Source organism: Mustela lutreola, chromosome 11 (genome assembly GCF_030435805.1).
Source record: "Mustela lutreola isolate mMusLut2 chromosome 11, mMusLut2.pri, whole genome shotgun sequence".
NCBI lineage: Eukaryota > Metazoa > Chordata > Mammalia > Carnivora > Mustelidae > Mustela > Mustela lutreola.
In genome coordinates, this window is record NC_081300.1 from 25256670 (window position 1) to 25279053 (window position 22384).

Below are 22384 nucleotides of genomic sequence, written 5' to 3' on the forward strand. Positions count from 1 at the left end.
GGTTGCCCTTTGCCTGGACCTTTGCTTACAGAGATCAGACTTTTATTGGGACTTTAAAAATCTGTGTCCCCTGCCATGTTCTGGTTACCGCCTTCTTTGGCCCCAAGTCTGGGATGTTAGAGGTAAAAAGGAAACCCAGGAAAATTATGACTCTGTCCTTGCTCGGGTCCCCCAAACCCTAGCTGGTCTGCCTTCTTATCTCTACCTTTCAGAATCTTATATCTGTTTTATATAGAATGACCAGGATTTTAGTTTTCCTTAGAAGAAGGAATATAAAAAAGAACATCTACTCCATCTTCCCCAAAGCAGAAATTTAGGTCTGTTGTTTTTTTTTTTTTTTTAAGATTTTTATTTATTTATTTGACAGAGAGAGATCACGTAGACAGAGAGGCAGGCAGAGAGAGAGAAAGAGGGAAGCAGGCTCCCTTCTGAACAGAGAGCCCGATGCAGGACTCCATCCCAGGACCCTGAGATCATGACCTGAGCTGAAGGCAGCGGCTTAACCCACTGAGCCACCCAGGCGCCCCTAGGTCTGTATTTTTTAACAAAATATTTTGATGGCCTTATGTCTAGATCATCTCCTTTTTCAGAGGGAAACAGGTTACTGAAAGACAATGTGTCTCACCCATGATTGAATAGTCAGTCAGAGGGAAGGGGGTTAGAACTCATGTCTCTTTGCTCTCAGTCCAGTGCTGTTACCATGGCAGCATGGTGCCTCCTTCCTCTTGCTGTGCATCTGACCTCCTCTGCCCTCTGTAAGGTCCCCCACAGGCACCAGCCCCTCTCCTGCCTGTAATCTCATGCTGCTCTGGACTGTTGCTTTCCCACTAGAGAAAGTCTTACTTCTCTAAGCAGACTCCAGGTTCTCTGAGGAATAGAGACCAGGCCACGTGGCTCATGAAACTGACAGCGGAGGCTTAGTGGATGGCTGCTGACTGTTTCCCTACAAGTCAAGCATTGATACTGTTACAAATGGGGTAGCCTGGTTCCTTCAAGTGAGCTGGAGTCAGAAGGCACCTGGAGGACAGGGATAGGTGGTATCTTCTGGAAAACAGAGGCTTACATGCTAGGAACACCAGAGTCTGCAGAATCAGATCATGCCAGCAGGACTGTGTTTGGTTCAGGGAGGCGTGGGTGGAATCATAGTCCGTAGCTGCAGTGCTCCCAGGAGGGTAACCCAGGATGGGACGGGACCCGTGAACCACCCAGTCATGCCCCAGACATCTCAGCACTGCAGTGTAAGTGTTTGTCTTCTCCTCTCTAACCTTTGTGTAAACAGAGACAGTGCCCATCACCTTTGCCATCCCATTTCCCAGCAAACTGCCCTCTGTGATGACATGCTGATCAAATCAAGGTGTGAAAAAACAGATAAATAGAGGAACGAACCAACATAACCACGACTATGGGAAACAAGTGCAGGAATGAGGATATTTAGCTTAAAACACAGACTCTTCATACTGGACTGCCATGGGAGAGCAAACAGCCATGGAGCTGCCCAACAACATTCTGAGATGCCTTTTGAAGGCGTGAACTCCCCATTACTGGAAATGCCCCACAGCTCAACAGCCACATGAGGGGGCTCCTACACTGTAGGGTTGGGGGTTGGATCAGGTAGCCTCTGACCCTCTGGTCATCCTGAGAGCCCACAGCATTTTAGGGTAGAGATCTGCTTAGCTCTGGGTCTGATGTGGGAGGAAGAGGTCGGCCCCAGCTCCTGGTGAGCGGCTACCAGAGGTGGCGCATGTGATGGTCATTCTAGCCAGTCACCAGACAGTTCTGGCTTCCAGAATGCCAGGCACATAGTAGGATTATACTTTGTAGGGTGCTTACCCCTTATGGTTGGGTGGGCTCATGTGGGCAATTCTGGGCCACAAGCTAAGAGAGGAAGTGCTGTGTATTATATCTGGGTTGCAGCACTGACTTGCCAATGCAAGATCCTCCAGTGGTCCTTTTCCCTCTATCTTGGGGACTGGTGAGAATGACAACTGCCCCATCAAGCTAGGTCCTGGATGGGCTGTTTAAAGTTACCAAGTTTTGGGGCACCTGGGTGGCTCAGTGGGTAAGCATCTGCCTTCGGCTCAGGTCATGATCCCAGGGTCCTGGGATCGAGCCCCGTTTCGGGCTCTCTGCTCGGTGGGAAGCCTGCTTCTCCCCTTTCCCCTCCCTCTGCTTATGTTCCCTCTCTCTCCCTCTCCCTTTCTCTCTCTGTCAAATAAATAAATAAAATCTTAAAAAAACAATAAAGTTACTGAGATTCAAGGCTGTTTGTTGCTGCAGCATGACCTGGGCTATCCTGACTGATACAAGGGGATGGACTTTATCTGGGGAGGACAGCAGAGGCAAGAGAAGATCTACAAGGTGCAGGGGTGGGGCTTCACAGCGGTTCCAGCATCTCAGCTGAGCACACAGACACCTCCGTGTCTACTGCCCTCACTCCCAGCACTCCTGTAACACCCAACACGCACCGCCCACTCTGGTGTACACCCTCCTGATGCCCTCACACCCCCATAGAGCACCCAACTTCAAGCCTTGTGACTACCATTTCTTCTCTCTTCCCTTCCATCTGGTCAAGCATCCTAACCACTCCTGAGGGCACAGATAAGGCCCCATGTCCTGCAAGGCATCTCTCTACCCACAGAGATCAGCAGGGACACTCTCCGGAATGACCACAGTGTCTGTGGTCAGGAGGCGTCTTTGGGACTTAACTGGGTGCCTTTAGCCTCTTCCATGTTAAGTAGCCTCTACTCCACAGACAGGTAATGAGGCCAAAGGCCAGTTCCTCTGTGTCTGGCAAGCTCATAGCAGATACTCCATAAATACTGACTAAATAGAGAGAAGTGCCATGAACGTGGTATTTCTTGAGTATCCACAGAGGCTGAGTAAAAATTCAGGTACTTCTACTAAGATATTATTTGTACTAATGAGATAAACCGGCTCATAACCAAATACTACGATTACTAGAGGGCAACAAGATGACTGGCAGAAAACTCCTTTAACCTTTTCTATTTACCCTTTTACCTTTTCCTGGGTCAGAGGTGAGCATGTATTTGAGGCTCACTTCTGCCTACCACCGGCCGTCCCTTGGGTCAGAGTCAATGTCGGCACCTAGAATGAACCTAGCTGCCGGTTAGCAAAGGTGTCAGGGAGGGTAAGGGAACAGTGGAGAAATCAGGAAAATCCAGACTTGCTGCTACTTTTAGCGGCTATCTGGATCCCACTGGTCTTTTCTAGAGACCCAGAAAACAATGAAAGAGATTTCCAAAGAGGTTCAGAGGAGTCTATCATTTTGCAGTAAAGGCGCTGAAACATGTGCCACACCTGGGTCAACATCTGATTCTCTGGACCCTTGACACAAGAATCGTCTCACTCCTTCCTGAGGCTTCGTTTGCTAGCGGACATCAGGATGGTACAGGGGAGTGCCCTCCTCTCATCATTTCAGGGAATGTGGGATCCCAGACCATCGGTCAGGACTCAAAGACATCATTTCTAACACAACCCCACCTTTCCTGGGCTCCGCAGGAAACTGCCCCATAAGGAGGTGTGCCCATTAGGGTTCTGGTGACGATTTCATCGCCTTGCTCAACAGCCAGCACTGCAGGCCAACAAGGACTTCAGACAGGAAGTCCTTCTCAAGGACTAATCAGACGCTCTGTTGCTGCTGTTGTGCACATTAATTTTCCTCCCTTGGCACTTCCGTGCAGACAGAGAAGAGCGGCTAGCTGCTGACCTCATACAACCTTTCATATACCTTTGGCTTTCTTCCCTGAATACTAAATCCCATGCTGGCACCCAGAGACGTTTTCTAAATGCACCAGGTTGCACTCTCTCCTATCAGCTACTCTCCTCTAAATCATCTCCACAATGATTCCCCCACTACCGTGAAAAGCTAGAAACGACTACAGCTTCCTAAGGGACAAGGTGATAGATGAGCTCTCTTGGAAAGAGGCCACCAGGACGCCACCAGGACGCCAAATAATCCCTAATATGGCCGAATCCCAGTTGTGGACGGTTAGAGAGCCCAATGTCCTCTGCGCCCCTTCTTCCCGTCTCATGGGACTCAGCCTGCCCTAGGTTATCCCCACTTTGTAGGGCTCAGAGAAGGCAAGGGTTTTCCCCTTCCCCTTCTCCTCACATTAGTTGAGATAACAAAATAAATAATCCAGTATATGACTACCCCCCAAATGGAGCCTGTATCTGGGTTATTCCTTCAGGGCAGGGTCGGTGACCTGCCACACAGAGCTCCCCGGGCAGAGTATAGAACCTCAGCATCCTCCAGTGGCTCCCACTCTCCTGAGCCCAAGTGGCTAAGGGGGAATGCAGCTCAGCCAACCACCCCAGTTTCAATCTACCTTTAGTTCCCTCTGAAATTCTCCCCTGTGGGTGAATGTGAGGGTGGCAGAGCTGTTCCGCCACCCCAATGACCTCAAAAAGCTCAGCAAAGTTGGTAGCCAGAGGAACAGGGCCCACCAGGGACCAACTGTATGGACTGGGCCTGGGCTAACTCAGTGCCGTCTCGGGAGTCTTAACTGAGTGACTACTGTGTGCAAAGCCCTAGGGCAGGAGTGGTCAGGGATAGAGAAGCAGCTCTAGTGCTCATCTCAAGTTGACCGGCTGGCTGAGGGGACAGTCAAATGTACGTGGAAGAATTTGATTCAGCATGAATTTGTGCCCCAGGAGCCCCCTCCAAAAAGGCTTCGTCCTCTGGGCTTATTAGGGAAGAGAGTCAGGTTTACATGTGTATTCAAAATTTTAATTTCAGTCTTTTTTTTTTTTTTTTTTTTTTTTTTTTAGAGAGAGAGAGAGCAAGTAAGGAGGAAGGGGCAGAGGGAGAGGGAGTGATCCCAAGCAGGTTCCGTGCTCAGTGCAGAGCCTGATACAGGGTTTGATTCCATGACCTGAGATCACGACCTGATCCAAAATCAAGAGTTGGACGCTCAATCAACTGAGCCACCTGGGTGCCCCAAGGCAAGTTTATTTTAACCAGACCCCATCTCCACCCTTCTGGGGCTCTTCTTCATAATGAGCCTATGTCTCAGTTCTACCTACCAGGAAAGGATCAAATATGAGCCTTTTATGATTTCTTCTTTAAAGTCACTTGCATTCATTTTGTCTAACTCCACATACCCAAGCCAACTGTACAACTGCTTTCTGGAGGTGGGATTGGGGTGCTCATGGTACTAGGGTGCCCCCTCCCACAGGTCCCCCAGTCCTGCTCCATCAGCCTAGGGTCTGGCCGACTCCCCACCCACCAACCTCCAGGGGCGTGGACCTGGCCATGGAAGGATGCCATGGGGTGAGGGAGGCAGGTGAAGGGGAAGTGGGAGCACAAGTCGTTCTCTGCCCCCTGGAATCCTGTTTGGAGTGACAGGTGAATGAGACTGGGGAGAATGGGTGGGAAGAGGGGGCCCAGAGAAGGTGATTAAGGGGAGAGGGGAAAAAAAAAGGAAGATTCTGGAAGATTTCAGAGCCAGACACCTACTAACCAAATAACAGAGAGCTAGTATTTTGGTCTCTCATTTATCAGCCATTTATGTCCCCTATCCAAGAATTTAACCCTTCCCTGGAACCCTCTGGTTCTTGAGTCCCCAGACCCAAGATACCTTTGCCCCTGAAGAGTTAAGGCAGTCTTCAGGTAGGAAATCCCAGGGTAATGGGCAGGCAGTGCTCTGATGTGCCAGGCCTCAGGCCATGGCTAGAGGGATTCAGGGAGGATAACAGAGGGTTCCTGACCAAGTACTGGCAGTCTAGTGGCAGGGACAACAGTCCTCCACGGAAGGATACCTATTACAGTAAAGCAAAGTAAATGGCCAAATGGGGGGAGGGGCAGGTGAGAGACCTGGGTTCACGTCCCAGCTGGGTGAGGTCATGACATCTCCATGGACTTCAGTTACAAAGTGGCATGGAGAAGCTAGACAGGCCCCCAGAGGTCACTGAGTTCCCTGATTTTTATAGGAGGAAGCTGAGGATGAGAAGAATTTCTACCCAGTTTGTGGCAGAGCAAATAGGAGAACCTGGGTCTCTTGCCTCCACCCCTCCCCACCACCCCAACCCAGGGTTCTTGTCCGGCCTCCTGCCCAAGAAACAACGCAACACACACAAACAACCTGTAGTGTGAGAGGGCAGCCATCCCCCCACACCACGGTGGACAAAGCCCTGCAGTCTAAGAAAGATCTAGAACTGAGGCCACTGACCATCTTCGCTTAGGACAGAAGAGAGAGGAGTTTATTTAATTGGTGCCATGGAACTGAAGTCAGACACAAGCAAGCAGGCTCAGGGCAATGTGTGAACTCAGCCACCCTGAAATTTTGAACAAGTGAGTGCAGGAGCCCATGTCTCTCTGGACAGGTACAGAACCAACCTGGGCTTGTGCTTCCTTTCCGCCTCCAATCCCATGGTCTTCCAGGAATAAGGTATCAACAAAAACAGATGGACAACCAGGGGATATAGGATGCCTGAGTGTTACCAGAGCAGCTGTCTCTTTCCTACCGGCCACAAACCCCATACCTGTGTGGGTGCCCCCTTGGGATCTCACAGGGAAGCAGCAGGGAGAGAAGCAGTGGGCTCCAGCAGGGAACAGGAAGCTGGATGGCTGGGGGCAGGGGGCACTGACAGCTCATCCCCACATTCTGCCCTTCTAGGTCCTCTGTTCACCTGGACCAGAAGTGATCTCAAATGCCCCACCAGCACCCGAACCTTAGGAATCCCACTATTTGCGAGATCTATCACCAATGCTGATATGTGAACCTCCAAGTTCATTCAGGCTACGACTGTATACAATTCAACACCTCATTTATCCACTCCCCCCTCAACGGATGTGCAGCTGTTTGCAGGTATTGACGCAAAAATTGTCAAATGACCAAAAAAAACCAAAAACCAAAAAACAAAAAAACCAAGCCAAAAACCTCAAGAATCTATGTGTTTTAAGGAAGGCATGCTTCACTGTGGGCTGGGTGTTCAGGAAGAACCTTCCAGAGTGCGGACCACACACTCCCCTCTCTTATTTCCTGCTCTCTCCACATCGCCCAGCCCATGAGAGCCATCACAAAGCCATCCCAGGAGCACCAACAGACAAGACATGTGACCACCCCCAGAAGGTGCACAAAGCTGGTTCCCTACCTGCTGCGGGGGAGCTCGGCCTCGGGAGAAGGAACAGCTGCTGTCCAGCTGCTCACTGCAGTCTGTTGTCCACTGCAGGAGAGAAAGGAGTGGTCAGTGATGGCTGGACATGTAGGCTCTTCCTCACCCTACAGAGGCCTTCCTGAGACAGCCCTGACCTTCTGCAGGAGAGCCAGGATAAAATCCTATTTGGCCATTTTCAAAGACAAATCCTTCCCTACCAGCAGGTTCACTTTGGCATCTCCAAGTTCCACCTTGAGGTGACCCCTCTAGTGTATGCTTGGGGAAGGCAAAGTTCCTTCCCTTAACCTAAGCCCACCAGAAGGATCAAGACCGGCTGCCTTGCAGTGTCAACCACGTAGGACACAAGTTATTTACTTTGAACAACCAGCAGTGGATTTCCTAGGCTTTGTCCGGTCACCTACAAAATGCAGCCAGCAAGGCTGGCTGACTGCAAGGCTGAAATGAAGGACTTCTGTAAACCTATAAAACACCGTAGAGATGTGAAATAGTAGTAACAGCACAGCTTTTCCTCTGTAAAGTGCCATGGAGCTATGTGGTGGTATTTTTATTATTGTGTTAAAAGCTAGCTAGCCCCTTAGGCTAATGTTGAACACTGACCTTGACCTACACCCTGTGTGATACACAAAGAACAGAGGAGTCCAATACCGATATTTGACATACTTGGTCAAAACAGTGAGCGTGAATGGCTCAAGGCCAGTGCAGTCTGGGTGTTGGAAAACCTTAGCTGGCCACACCCTCCTGACTGTGGGTCAAGGGCATGACCTTGGTTACAGGTACCAGTATACTCTTAGCTATCCAAACAAAATAACATGAGAGCCACAAGCATAGGAGCCACAGAGGTAATTTTAAACGATTTAGCAGCCAGATTTTACAAAGGAAAATGTTAACTTAAATTTAATAATATATTTTATTTCTCTCAATATACCCAAAATAAGATCCCTTCAACAGGTAATTAATATAAAACATTATTTTTTAAAAAGATTTATTTATTTATTTGAGAGAGAGTGAGCGAGAACATGCACGCACGCTTATGTGTTGGGGGGAGGGGCAGAGGGAGGGAGAATCTCAAGCAATTCCATGCTGAGTGTGGAGCCCCAGGTGGGGCTTGATCTCAACACCCTGAGATCATCATGACTTGTGCCAAAATCAAGAGCTGGGCCCTTAATCAACTGAGCCACCCAAGTGCTCATAAAACATTATTAATGAGATCTTTTATATTCTTTCCATACCAAGTGTTTGAAATCCACTTAGAGCACATGTCCAGCTGGACACTGCAGAGGAGCTGACCCCTGCAGACTGCGATTCCCAGACTCCTGCGCTGGCTGGCTTCCAGCTCTGCTCAGCCACAGGAGGCAGGAAGAAGGCGTTTCTCTTTTCCCTCTATGCTTCAGGGGGACCTACCGGCAGGGGCTGTGTCTCCTTCATGGCTCTAGACCTCACCAGAGGTGAGGAGTCATGATCTTGACTCCTGGACTTTGGCAACCCATCTCTCCTCCTTCTGTGCCTCAGGCCTGGAGGTGGAATTGCTGATCTCTCTCTTTTTTTTTTTTTTTTTTGCTTCTCAGTTCTATCACCTGGGTAACCAACTGCCTGGAATAAATTTCCTCTGTCTGGATATTTGAAGTCTCAAAGCATCTCCCCCAAGATAGATACTAGTTGCATTAATTATTAATTATAATAAATATATTTATTAATTATGCAAAGGAAAGTGAGAAATCCGCCGGACACCACCTTAACCGAGAGGGGGGGTTAACACTGGCCATAATGAAGCCTGTCAGCTTCATGGACTCCCCAGTATGATGTGTCGAAGACGGCCCATCCCTTCTGAAGCGTTCTTGCCAAGAATGCACAACCTCCATCTAATCAGGAGGAAATACCAGGCAACCCAAATAGAACAACTTTCTGGGAAACAGGTAACCAGCAGTCCTCGAGTCAAGGTCATGGAAAACCAGACCCAGGAAGGGTACACAGATTAGAGGAGAATAAGGAGACATGGCAACTTGATGCCAGTCTGGATCCTGGAACAGAAAATCAGACGTTCGTGGGAGAACCAGTGAAATTCAGATAAAGTCTCATGATTCCAATGTTAATTCCTGAGTTCTCATGACGGTACGATGGTGATGTAAGGTGTTCATATTAGGGGAAGCTGGACAGGTCCGTGGGAACATGCTGTACTATGTTTACACCTTTAAGTTTAGTTAAAATAATTTCAAAATAATAAGTAATACATACCTGTATGTATACACACATATTTTTGAATGATATATATAGACACACATACGTATGTACATATGTGCATAAAGTGCTTAAACTATTATAAAGACAGTTTTTATATCTTGCAGTGGCTTCTCCTTTCCTGGCTGGGATGGCCAAGGCATGCAGCAAATATAGGCTGGGATCATGCACCCTCCACGCCATCCTAGGACAGCCTTGTGGAGAAAGGCTTCCCCCAACCCACGTGTCCCCAACACGTCATCCCCAGCTGCAGAGCACCTGGGTAACATCTCCTGGAACGGTGACTTGTTGGTGGGCACACTGCTGGGGTGAGCAAGCAGGGTGGGGACAATGGCTCCTCTAGCCAAGCAAGCAGAGAAAAGGCTAAGGTTTCACTCAGCGCTAGAGGCAAACTCAGCCCCCTGGTTAGGCTATAGGAGAGGGGTCCCGAGCTCCTGAGAGATGTCTCTTCTTCATCAAAGCCATCCTTAACTCAGTATCCGCCCACCAGAAGCCATTTCTCAGGCGCTTTTGGAGAAGGAACCTCCCTTCCCAGGAGAAGCAAGTCCTCTGATAACAGCAATGCCACGTGGATGGCGAGACTAAGAGAAGGAAGAGCGTGCCCTTGGCAGGCAGCTGGGGGGCGGGTGCGGGGAAGGAAAATAGGCAAGTGGGGATTCCCGGAGAAGCAGGAGCCTGGACGTGGACATAAGCAGTGGGACAGCTGCCAGCTCAGAGGCTGATGGCAGCAAGCACGACTCTCTGGTCAAGGCATTTGGAGACTTTTCCGGTAGACAGGGCCAGAAGAAGGGGGGTGACCTTGCTAGGGAAGGACGTCATCAGAGCCATGTCAGGGAAGGCTAACTAGCCCGGGCGGGAGCAGGGTGGGAAGCGGGGCAGGAGGCTTGGGTCCAGCATCCAGGTTCCCACTGGCAGTGGAGGCAAAGACGGAAATGAAGAAATGGATCTGGGAGTGTGGTAGACAAGCAGCAAGCAGAGGTGGTCAAGCCTGCAGAAACCCACCCCAGAGACCCAGTCAGGGCTGGACAGAGGCAGGTCCCTGGGCAAAGTGGTTGCGGAAGGGACTGTGGTCCAGCTGGGCATAGCTTTCCTGAGCCCAGCCCCTCGCCCCGGAAGGAATTCAGCGTGAATCCCTGCACTTATCCCACAAAGCTGTGCCCACGGGGCTGGGCTCACAAGGCACCCAGCTCCAGCGCCTGAAGGAGCAGCAGTCCCGGGACGGCTGGGATCACCACCAGCAGGGATGAGGGCTCCTTCCTCGCTCCCTAAAGCCCATTGGGAACTCTCCCTTTCCCACTCCAAAGCTCCTGCCCACCTCTGCTGGGATTGCTCCTAGGCCCCAGCCCCCACCCACTGCCTCCCCCTTGCCCTTTCGGAACCATCACCTAGAAAAATCTCCAGACGCAGACCTTCCCCAAATTTGTCCTTTTCTGTCTGAGATGATTCTAGAATGGAGAGAAGATTCTGCCTGGAGAGCAGGCCCAGCTGGCCCATCCCCCACCACCTGATTCCATACTAGGGAGTTTCTCCTTCAAGGAAAACCGGTTTACTGCTAGGAGCAAGTCCTCTGGGGAAAGAGGTGGTGTCCTCCTGAGAAGGTCACTGAACACAAGGAGGCAGGAAAAGTGGGACATTTTCCTATATGGAAACGAAGGACATCGAATTTGTGAGAGTGGTGTGGGGCCTCCAGCCCGCTGCTATGATTTATTTCTTACTTTAAAAACCTGAAACACAGATGGCACAGGGTGAAGACTTCATAAACAGGGGAGTACAGATGCTTATTCTATACCCAAAATAGATGCTAATTCTGTTACTCTTCGCTCTTATCGGCACAATTAAATTATCTCATAGCAGGGGCACCTGGCTGGCTCGGCTGGGGGAGCAGGTGACTCTTCATTTCAGGGTTACAAGATCAAGCTCCACACTGGGTGTAGAGATCACTTACTAATCTTAAGCAATAAATTAAAAAAAAATTCATAGTAAAAAAATATAACCTGCTTTCTTGTCATCTGCATCCCAGGAGGGACAGTATTTTAGGATCCGACTTGGTAAAATATAGGGGGAACCCATGGGGCCCTGGGGGAGGAAAAGCACAGAGTGGGGGGAGCTGAGGGTATACTTTTCAGGGGTATGAAGCCCCCCAGGGACGGCACTCCCCGATATCCAGCTACATTACAAGGCTTGAGCCAAACCAGCAAGTTGACTCAGTACAGGACGAGACAAAGAGACAAATGGCAAAACTGTATCCCTGCACCCACGTACAAATGGGAATTCAGATCCTAGATTCTATTATGATGAGGCTAGTGTTTCTAGTCAGGGGAAAGGAGAGATCATCAATAAACACTGGGATTGAGACAACTGGAGGAAAGTGAGGAAAAGTAACCCTCGATGTCTGCCTCACACTGTCACCAGCACATTCCAAGTTGATCAAATGCCAAGATATGAGTTTTGGACTATACTTGGTGTGACAAAAGGAATCCTGGGCAAAATGAAAGGCAAGTGAAAGGTTACGTGTGTGTGGCGAGCGCGTGTATAACAAAAATGCGTTCGTCACAATGTATCTAGATTTCATTTACATCTAACCTATGACATATGTTAACATTTACTCCTCATAGCCATCTGGGCACCTTTCGTATGCCCACTTTGCAAATACAGGATCTGAGGCATAGCATGGCTGATAACTTGCCCAGGGTTACACAGCCAAAAAGTGGCAGAATGAGTAAAGGCATAAATAGCTTTTAATTCAAAGAGCCAATAAAAGTGTTGGATACTAAATGTAATGTGTGATCTTGGATTAGACACTGAACCAGAGATTTTTTTATTATAGAAAAATATACAGAACATAAAATGTACCATTTTCAAGAGTGTATTTCAGCGGCATTAAGTTCATTCACATTATCCTGCAGCTGTCACCACCATCTATCTCCAGGACTTTTTCTTTCCTTTTTTTTTAAGATTTTGTTTATTTTTTGAGAGACAGCGAGCAGGAGCCGGGGGGTGGGGTGTGCAGAGGGAGAAGCAGACTCCCTGGTGAGCAGGGAGCCCCATGTGGGACTCAATCCCAGGACCCTGGGATCATGATCTGAGCCGAGGGCAGATGCTCAACCGACTGAGCCACCCAGGCGCCCCATCTCCAGGACTTAACTTTATCATCTCAACCTGAAACTCTGTCCCCATCAAACCCTCACCCCCGACTCCTGCTCTCCCAACCCCTGCCACCCATTTCATTCTTCTGCTTTCATTCTCCGCAAGCTTTGCTATTGTCAGTGTCTCATCAAGTGGAATCCCATAGTAGCTGTCCCTTTGTGTGTGGCTTATTTCACTGAGCATAAAGTCCTCGAGGTTCATCCATGTTGCACATGTCACAGGATCTCCTGTTCTTCTTGAGCCTCAATACTCTTTCATTGTATGGACAGACCACAGTTGGTTTATCCAGTCATCTACTGATGGGCACTTGGGTTATTTCCACCTTTTGGCTAGTGTGAATAATGCTGCTATGAATATGGGTGTATAAATATCTGTCCATGTCCTTGTTTTGAATTCTTTGGGGGGTATATATCCAGAAGTAGAATTGCAGCCTCACATGGTAATTCTATGTTTAATTTTTGAGGAACCTAAAATTTCTTCCTTCTTCCCTTCCTTTTTTCCTTTCCCTTGTTTCATCCTTCCCTTTCTTCCTTCCTTCCCTCCTTCCGGAACCTTTCCTTCCTTCTTTTTTTGCTATAAAGGATATTACTGGGAAAACTGGTGAAATATAAAGTCTATGCATTAAATAATAATACTGTTTCAGGGTTTACTTCTTGTACTATGACTATGTCAGAGAATGTCCCTGTTCTTAGAAAATACACATTGAAGTGTTTAGCAATAAAGGAGAGTCTGCACCTTACTCTCAAATACACAAAAAAAGAATCCCTTTAGAGAATCTCTTTCTCTCTCTTTCTCTTGAGAGACGTGAGAGGCAGAAAGCAAAGTGGTAAAATATGAAAATCGGATGCTCCGGGTGAAGGATAGTCAGGGATTCTTGGTACTATTGTTGACATTTTTATTTATGTCTGTATTTATTTCAAAGTGAAAAATCATTTAAAAGGTCATCTTATTCAGGGTTTCTTAATCAAGGGGGTGGTAGGACCACCCAGGGAAGAGTTTGAGGGCTCCTTGTCCACGGAGAGGAGAAACAAGAAGGGGAGGTGGGAGCAGAGACTGGTGGGCAGCCCACTCTGCATCCCTGTGATGCTCCAGAAAAGCCTGGTGTGTGAGAGGGAGGAGGCCCTGCCCTAGGGCTGAGATTTGAGAGAAGAACAAAGGCTTTATGCACATGTCTTAAAAAGAAAAAAAAAAAACCAACAAAAAAAAAACTTTCCTGTTGTAGAGGCAGCGTAATGTAGTGATTAGGAGCTCAAGTTCTCGACGCAGTGAATCTTGAGTTCTCACTCCTGCTTCTATTACTCTCTCAACTTGGACAAGCCACCTTATCCCTAAGACTCAATTCCTGTTCCCCCTCCCCACAATAATGAACAGGAACTACCAATAGGAAAGAGGTTAACTGGATGACAACTGGAGTAAGACCACCTGGTTCAGACCTCAGACTGGCCACACATTTGCTGTGTGACCTTGCTCTGCTTATTCAACCTCTCTGTGCCTTAGTTTCCTCCCCTGTAAACTAGTAACAATAACAGTATCTTCACAGAATTGTTGCGAAGAGCAAATGAGTTAACATGGACTCATTTCAGTGTCTCTGTTAGTTACTGCTCATATCCTCGGTCTCCTAGGGCTCAATCTTAGACCCTCTTCTCTAAGCTCATTCCTGGGCTTAAGATGCCATCCGTATGCTGCTATTGACAGATATAAGTCTCCAGGTCATTCCTCTCCTCTGAACACCACCTCTGCACACCCACCTGCTTCACTGGCATCTCCACCGAGACGTTAATGCTATCTTAAACCTTACATGTTCCAAAACTCGACACTTGATCTTTGCTCTCCAAAGCTATTCTTGGGGTCTCCTATATATCTCTCATTTCTGTAAAGTCTATTCCTCCAGTTACTCAGGCTAAAATCCTCAAGGTTATTCATCAGAAGATCACGTTATCTGTACTTTTAAGGTATAACAAGACTGCCCCTTACCACCTGCACAGTGACCCCACGGCTCCGAGCCACCATCCCCTCTTGCCTGCACCAGCCAAACAGCTTCCTGGTCTCCCCGCTTCCTTTCCTGACCACTCCCCACTGCCAGCTCCTTCCATAGCCTCTTCTCCTCACAGCCTCCCGAGTGACCCTATGTAGGCAGTCATACCATACCTGTCCTCTGCTCAAAACCCTTTAGCACCATCCCATCTCACTAGAGAAAATGCCAGAGTCCACACCAGGGAGAGAAAGGCCCTGCAGATCTGCCTCTTCTATGAAACGCTCCCTTGCTCACTCTGCTCCAGCCAGAATGGCTCCCAAGCTGTTCCTCGAAGCAGGACACGCTCCCACACCAGAGCTAGGCCCTCAACATTCCCTTTGCCTGGAACACTGGTTCCCACATGGCCTCATTTTCTTACTTTCTTCAAGTCTTTGCTCTAAAGTCTGAGTAAGCTCCCTGGGACAGCCCAGCGCTATCCCCTCTCCTGCCCACTCAGGTGTAGAACACCTTCTACCATCCTATTTCCTTCTTGGTCTGTCATTGGTCTTTCTCCATTCGAAAGGAAGCCTGGGAGATTGGAGGGGTTGGGGGCAGGGATTATGGTTCATTCTGTTCTTGAGTTTATCCCCAGAGCCTAGAACAGGGCTTGAATGAACAAAACCTTAGCTCTAATTATACTTCATTCTTAAACCAATAGTGATTCACAGAGGCAGATTTAAAACAATAATACTTTGTGTCACAACCCACCAAACGAAGTCTAGATCATGCTAAAAAAGTGACTATGCTATAAATTACAGGTATGCGAGTTCAACATTGTAAAAGGTACATAAAGAAAAAACAGTACCCTATATAACATTAGTTATATCACAAAGGCATGATGGGTTTCTTCCTCCGTTTCCTGATTACCTCTGTTTTTCCAATTGTTGTTTTAAAAGTAAAATAAAATTTTAACTCACTAAAAAAAGACAGGTAATCAGACTAAAAAGGGCGCTTCTTCACTAGACACCAAGAAAATGCAAATTAAGAGGCCAAGAGATGCTCTGTCTCAATACACTGGTGGCGGCATGAAAAACAGAACATTCTAGGAAACAATCTGACAATAGCTATTAAAAATGATTTTATTTCTCAGCATCTACCTAAATAAACACTCTTACATGTGCAGGAGGAGGCACGTTCTGTAACATTCGTTGACATGTCTTACATTTCCAGGGGAAAACTCAGAAGTTCCTTGAATCCCCCTCAGCAGGTGCATGTAACTATGGAACATCCATAGCACAGACTACAATGTAGCCATTAAACAGAACACCGTGGGTGTACAAGGCTGGAAGAATCCCTGGGGAATACAGCAAGGTAAAAGATGTAGGTTATTGAACAATATATTCATTGGCTATGATTAGTGAGGTTTGTTTTTTTAATTTATTTATTTGTCGGGGAGAGAGAGCACACAAGGAGAGGGAGCGGCAGGCTGAGGGAGAGGGAGAAGCAGGCTCCCTGCTGAGCAAGAAGCCCGATGCAGGACCCAATCCCAGGACCCTGAGATCATGGCCGGAGCTGAAGGCAGATGCTTAACCGACTGAGCCACCCAAGCATCCCTGACTTATGATTTTGAAATAATGTGCTTCTGTAAGTCCTATGCTATATATAGGTTGGTAAAAGCAAGAAAAAGGATGAAGTCCACTCACCAATCAAGGTGGTGGTAAGAGGTAGCAGCTAAGGGATATTTTATTGCTAATATTAGAATTTTGTGTATCCTAAGAACTATGCATAGAGTACTCATGTAAGTAAAAATGAATCCTCTCTCTAAGAAGGAGGATGAGGCCCCCATGCTCAAGTGTCCCACAGTTCCCCTTCAACTCACTTCTTCAGTTAAGCCCTTCATGGGTGGTCCACCACTGAGGGCTTCCTCCTCCAAGCAAAGTCAGCAGGGGAGTGGGTGCAAAGGGCAGGAGGCAACGAAGGAATGGGATAGAAGGGGGATGAGGGAACAGCGAACAGGGAAGGCAGAATGGAGGAAAAACACGAGAAAGAGAAGGAAAAACACGGTGAGTGAGAGAAGTCATGCCAACCTGAATATTTGTATCCCATTCTTCTTATCCGCATGGTTACACTGGTCTTGTGAAGGACACTCAGCATTTTAGACAACGCCTAGGAGCCTTAAGTGCCCGACATCCTCAAAAAGGACCATAGGAAGTTCTTTTCACCCTCACTGGTTCATTTTACCTTCAATGTATCTGCTCTTTACAATGTTCTTACATTCTATGCATTTGACAGTGGAGCTTGAGGCAGGTGGCCAGAAGTGGGGAGGGAAGGACTGGGGCCCCGCTCAGCCACCATGAAGCAGTGTGGTTTGGTCCGTTCCCACCTCTGTCCTCCAGCAGGCTTCTCTCCTGTGGAACAGGGCTATTATCCTCCGTTCTCTCAAAGACACAGGGAAGACAACTTTCAGGACGTGCCTTATGGACTTGGAATCCACTGGAGTGCAGGCACTCCTGATATGTCTATGGGGGGGCATGCAATTTTATTTTATTTATTTTTTTAAGATTTTATTTATTTATTTGACAGAGATCACAAGTAGACCGTGGGGGGGGGGGGGCGGAAGCAGTCTCTCCACTGTGCAGAGAGCCCGATGCAGGGCTCAATCCCAGGACCCTGGGATCATGACCTGAGCCAAAGGCAGAGCCTTAACCCACTGAGCCACCCAGGCGCCCCCTAATTTTAAATATGGTATCCCAAAAGCATTGGGAAATGTAGAACATACATTCTCTTGGTTACTCATCTAAAGAAAAGGAAGCTCACTGGCTCACTCTATCTATCTATCTTCTCTATCTAATCTCTTTCCATTCTTCCATCCATCTTTCTTCCTACTTCTTGCTAAAGGAGGGGAGGGGGAGAACACAACTGTACAAGCTTCATGAGGCATTTTCTTCTGAGGGTCAACCATCATCTCTCATATCCTAAAAAAAATGATCTCACCAACTGAAAAGCAACATTATTCTCCCCTTTCTCAAGTTTTCTCAACGTTTCCAAGATTCTTCCAATTTTCCTCTCCCAGAGACATCAAAACACCACCGCAGACAGGCAGATGGGGACATTCTCTGAGGATTTTGTTTTGTTTTGTTTTGTTTTTTTTTGGTTCTTCGCCTCCATTTAAAATAGTCATCAGGTTAAATAAGAAAAAGCAAAAAGGCTCTAGCAGAAAGACTTTCCTTAAAGCTTTGTCAACAGATGGGGCTCCTGGGTGGCTCAGTGGGTTAAGCCACTGCCTTCGGCTCAGGTCATGATCAGGGTCCTGGGATCGAACCCCACATCAGGCTCTCTGCTCAGCGGGGAGCCTGCTTCCCCCCCACCCCCACCGCCTACTTGTGAGCTCTCTCTCTGTCAAATAAAAAAAATAAAATTAAATTAAAAAAAAAAAAAAAGCTTTGTCAACAGAGACTATTTTTTTTTTTAAAGAATGTGCCATATAAATACATCTAACCCCAGCCTTTCCGAAAGCTGTCCACTGCCGCCCTTCCTCTGGAGTCCGCTCCCCAGCTGTGTCTGTGAGCGTCTGGTAGTGGGTTTGGTGGGCATCGGGTTAAAACATCCCTCCTTGGCCATCAGCACACAGGCAGACCCCAGGCGCTTGCCAGGTGTTCCCATTCTTCCAGGGAATTTCAGAGATCGCAGGAAGTTTAAGGAACACATCGGATGTTGGAAGTGGCCATGTTTTCCACACAGCCTCCCAACAAACATCTATTTGAAAGCCCCTGCAGATGTGGACATCCAAGCATGGTCAGGCCTGACCTCTCCCAGAAGCAGCAGCCACAAGGGCAAGGCCCAGAGCGAGAGAGCACAGGGAGGCCAGAGATACCAGGAGGGGCCCTGCCTCCAGAATTTTCTCCCCAGTGGCTACTGTGGGAACAGAAATTCTACCGTGGGTCAGGTATTCCTCTGGGGTAAAGCTTCATGGCATCTTTGGACACTCCTCCTATGAAAGGAGCCTACCTCAGTAGGAGGAGTCTCCAAAGGGACCCCGCTGTAGGCCGCGGGAGGCCACAACAGTCTGGGAGGCGGGCAGCATGGGCCGACCAGCCCCGCGCCCCACCCACGGTGCTTGGAGTATGCGAGAGTCCGTCCACCTAATTCCCTCCCTTTCCTGCCTTCCACGACCCAAAGAGGTTCATTTCCCATGGAAATGGTCCAGTTTAGTCTGAGCCCGTCCCCCCTCTCCTGGCCACTTCAGGGGATGCTACTGCTCAGTGTACGATAAAGGCGGCTGAAACTAACACATCCTCAGACAAGGCACCCGCTCCGCGCAATCAGCTGTAGACCCCTGGTCACCCACCCCCGCCTCAGTTTCTGTACTTCTTAAGGCTGTTCTTCTGGATCGTGGCCACCTTTTCTGAAACATGTCGACATCAGTGACAGTGGCTTCTCTGCCCCGCCAATCAGCTCCCCGGCCCTCCTTTGATCTCTTCTCCGCTCAACACCTCCACGCTCGTGCCCAGCCTTCCACTGCCCACTGCTGCACTTCCTGCCCTGGACTCCAAATGCCCACTCCTAGGCACTCCCCTTTGCTGTTCACTCCTGCAGGACTCCAGCCACTCACCCACTCCCTGGGACCCCCAGTCCACTGACCCACCACCCTTCAGCAGCTCTCTCTGCCTTGGGTCCTCACTCCTGTCCTCGCCTGGCTCAGTGTCAGGGAATGTGCTGTCCTGACTCCTTCTACCCCGCCCTTCTTTCCCTCCAGCGTCACTGCCCAGAGAAACCTCAGTCCCAGTTAAATTCAGTTCTGTAACTCTTCACCTGCACCTGCGCCATCGTGGCTGAAAACAGCTGGAGAAACTCACGGCTATGTTGCACAATGGGTCATTCTGGAAGCACGGCTATAAGCCTGGAAAAGCCCCCCTATGTGATCGTGGGTGAGCCAAGGTCAAGCCTTCTCCTCTACTCAAGGCCACAGTTCCACGGAGCCTTCCCTCTGCCCCAGACCACTCCCATCCATGCACGACATATTGTAGATGCTCCCGTTTTGACCTCACTTCCCCAAATACCAGGTCTCTCCCCTTTACAGAGACACCCCTGTAATACATAGAGGATCCGTATTACCCTCCCCATCTGCAACCCATCTCCTGACCATTAGCCCCTGCCCCTTGATGGGCACCTCTCTAGGCAGGGTCCCCTCATGAGCCCCCATAGCTTGTCAGGTCCTTCTCGGTCTTCCTCTTCCATGGCCCAGCAGCTGCCGTCGACACAGCTAAACCACCCCCATCTCCTTGAACACATCCTACCTGATGGGTCCCTCCTCCCAACCGGGCTTGCTCAGTGCCGGCAGACCCCCGGCTCGGCGCCTGCACTTGTTATCAACGTGACCCCCTTTTCTCCATGACTCATCCCCTCTGGCTCTCCCTTTTGCTCTGCACCTTGGTCGCCTTGCTGACCCAGGATACTCCTCCAGCTGGGCCTTTGCTAGCCCCTCACCTACTTCGGTGACATCCTCCCTTATATTTCTACTTAAAACTACAAACCCCTCCCCGTGCTCATCACTCCCTATTTTGTTTTCTTAATTTATTTTTCTGCACAGCAATTGTTACCCATCCCTAGAATGTAAGGCCCATGAGGGCAGAACTTTATGCCTCTTTTGCTTGCCCCCAGATACCCAGCCCCAGCATGGTGTCAGACACATGGGAGATGTTAGATACATGCTTGTAGAGCAAATTTAGAACTTTAAAGACACAGTGGAAAGCATCACTTCTCTCTCAGGGCCAGTTTTTCTCTTCCCTGCCTTTGTGGGGTAAGGTGTAGGATCATTATATCTTCCAAATGTCCCAGGTTAACCCCCGGTCACGAGTTCCAGGTTTCCTCTGGCTTTCCGAATGGCTAGAGGGTCTGGGTCTTCTGCCCACCCAGACAGGGAGCCCACTAGTTGCACTTGGCTTTTTCTCCAAAGCAGGGTACCCAGGTGGTCCCCCTCTATTGGTCAGAGGAGACCCGGCTTGAGGTAGGACAACAAGAGCAAGACGTGAACACCCAAGATCCAGATCCTGAACAGGAGGAGGAATGCATCCTGTGTCTCCTTGTGCAGAAAACACCCTGCTTTTCTGTAGCTTTGGGAGCCTCTGACCCCCTTTTACCTTCTAATATTCCTGAGGCAACAGGATAATCCCTATTCACCCGCTAAGAAAATCAAGACTCAGAGAAGCTGAGAGGTTTGCCCGAAGTCACACAGACAGCTAGAAAGACATTTGGAACCAACTCTTGAAGCAATATCTCCTGGGGATTTACAGTATTAAGGAAAGATGCATGTGACATCACCATGACCCCTAATGGCTCACACTTTACTCTTGAGAACTTCAGGTTTCCAAATCTTGGCCCACAGTCAGCAAGTCTGTTTTCCACCCAAGCCCAGCGCTGCCACAGACTAGCCCATGGCCAGACGACACCAACCTGACACTCTGCTCAGAATGCCTCAGGCACCTACGTAGGGCCGGCACACAGAGCCCCTGATGAGTGCCTGAGACCAGCTCTTTGGCTGCCAACAACTGCCTGTATTTGAAATCAGAGAAAATGTTCCCAAGTTACAGCCTTTTGTGATGTGCATGCTGGAGAAGCCACAATCTCCAGACGTTTCATAGAACACAAGCTCATGGAGGACAGGGAACTGTGCTTAGCACGTAGCAGGCTCTCAGTAAATCTGTGTCCAATGAATTTTGAGTCTGGCCGGGCCCAGGCGGCCCAGTGGGGCAGGACGGAGGCGCAGTGGAGCCGAGGGACTCCCTGCCTGGATCCCAGGCTCTGCCACCCGGGGCCAGCCGTGCCTCAGAATCAAGGGCCAGGCGGCTAGACGCTCCCTGGATTTAGGGTCCCTCACCCCCCTGCACTGGAACCTGCACCTGCCCAGGCCCCGCCGGCACTCACCTGGGAGATGTGCGACTGCGTCTGCTCGCTCTCGCCGTCCCCCTCTGTCTTATCGGCCAGCAGCCCCTGCACCTGGTACTCGAGCACGTAGCTGTCAATGAAGCGCTCCAGCTCCTCGATCTCCTGGGAGCGGCTGCTCCCAGCCTCGGATGAGGCAGACGCAGCGGAGGAGTTCTCCATCCCTCCAGCTCAGGGGCTGCGGGGGGGCTGCAGGAGACAGAAGAGCGGGCGGGGTGAGACGCACGCAGCTGGAGGGAGGTGCGGGTGATGCCCGGTTGAGAACCACTCCCCGGGGCGCTCCTGGGACGTCTTCTCCTCCGTCCCAGCCTCCCAGCCTCCCAGCAACCCACAGAAGTCAGTGGGGCGCCAGTTTGCCTTCAGGGTGAAGACTGTGCTGCAACTCCCCCTGCACGTGGAGGGAAGCTGAGGCCCAGACAAGGCAGGCAGCGCGCCTAAGGAGGCCACGCAGTACTTGTGCAGCGTTGGGCGTTAGTCCACACCTGGGCCTTGCCACCTGGGGTTCTGCAGGACGCAGACCCAGCCCCCCTGCCAGGCCCCGCTTCCCCACCTGGGGTTAGCCAAGTCTACCACAAAGCAGAAAGAAACAGACCACGGGCTTTGATAGCCCGGACCCAAGCACTGGGACGTACCAGGGTCTCCAGACACAACCCCCCTACGGGGTCTCCTTCTAAAGAGATGCTTTCTCTTGGGACACCACATGGCCCTCTAAATCAGGTGAGGCCTGCAGGCCTTGATGGTCTACACACAACTTTGCAGCCTTGTTATGCTGCAGCTCCTCAGGACACATTACGCTCGGTCACGGAAGGACATGACTGATTTTTAATGACAGAGTATGAAGAGTCTGGGAGAGCACAGGCCAGCCAACGGCGCCATCTGGCCACCCCTCATAGGCACGTGGCTCTCCCATGAGCCCTCGGGCCCTCTCTCCATGCTGGCCTGGCTTATCGTGGCTGGTATTCCGGG

General features: G+C 49.6%; 1 protein-coding gene across 3 annotated transcripts in view; it reads right to left on the reverse strand.

The window, feature by feature from the left end:
• The window catches only part of CTIF (cap binding complex dependent translation initiation factor), a 207072-nt gene extending 185472 nt beyond the window's left edge, over positions 1 to 21600 (reverse strand). For 2 of the 3 annotated variants that reach the window (XM_059140772.1, XM_059140771.1), the window contains exons 1-2: positions 21401 to 21600; positions 7117 to 7188 (exon numbers count right to left, since the gene is read on the reverse strand). In XM_059140772.1, coding sequence (XP_058996755.1) covers positions 7117 to 7188; positions 21401 to 21580 — 252 coding nt within the window. In that variant the 5' untranslated portion in view covers positions 21581 to 21600. The remainder of the gene's footprint in view (positions 1 to 7116; positions 7189 to 21400) is intronic. The other variant, XM_059140773.1, reaches the window with a different exon arrangement.
• Between the last annotated feature and the right edge of the window lie 784 nt (positions 21601 to 22384).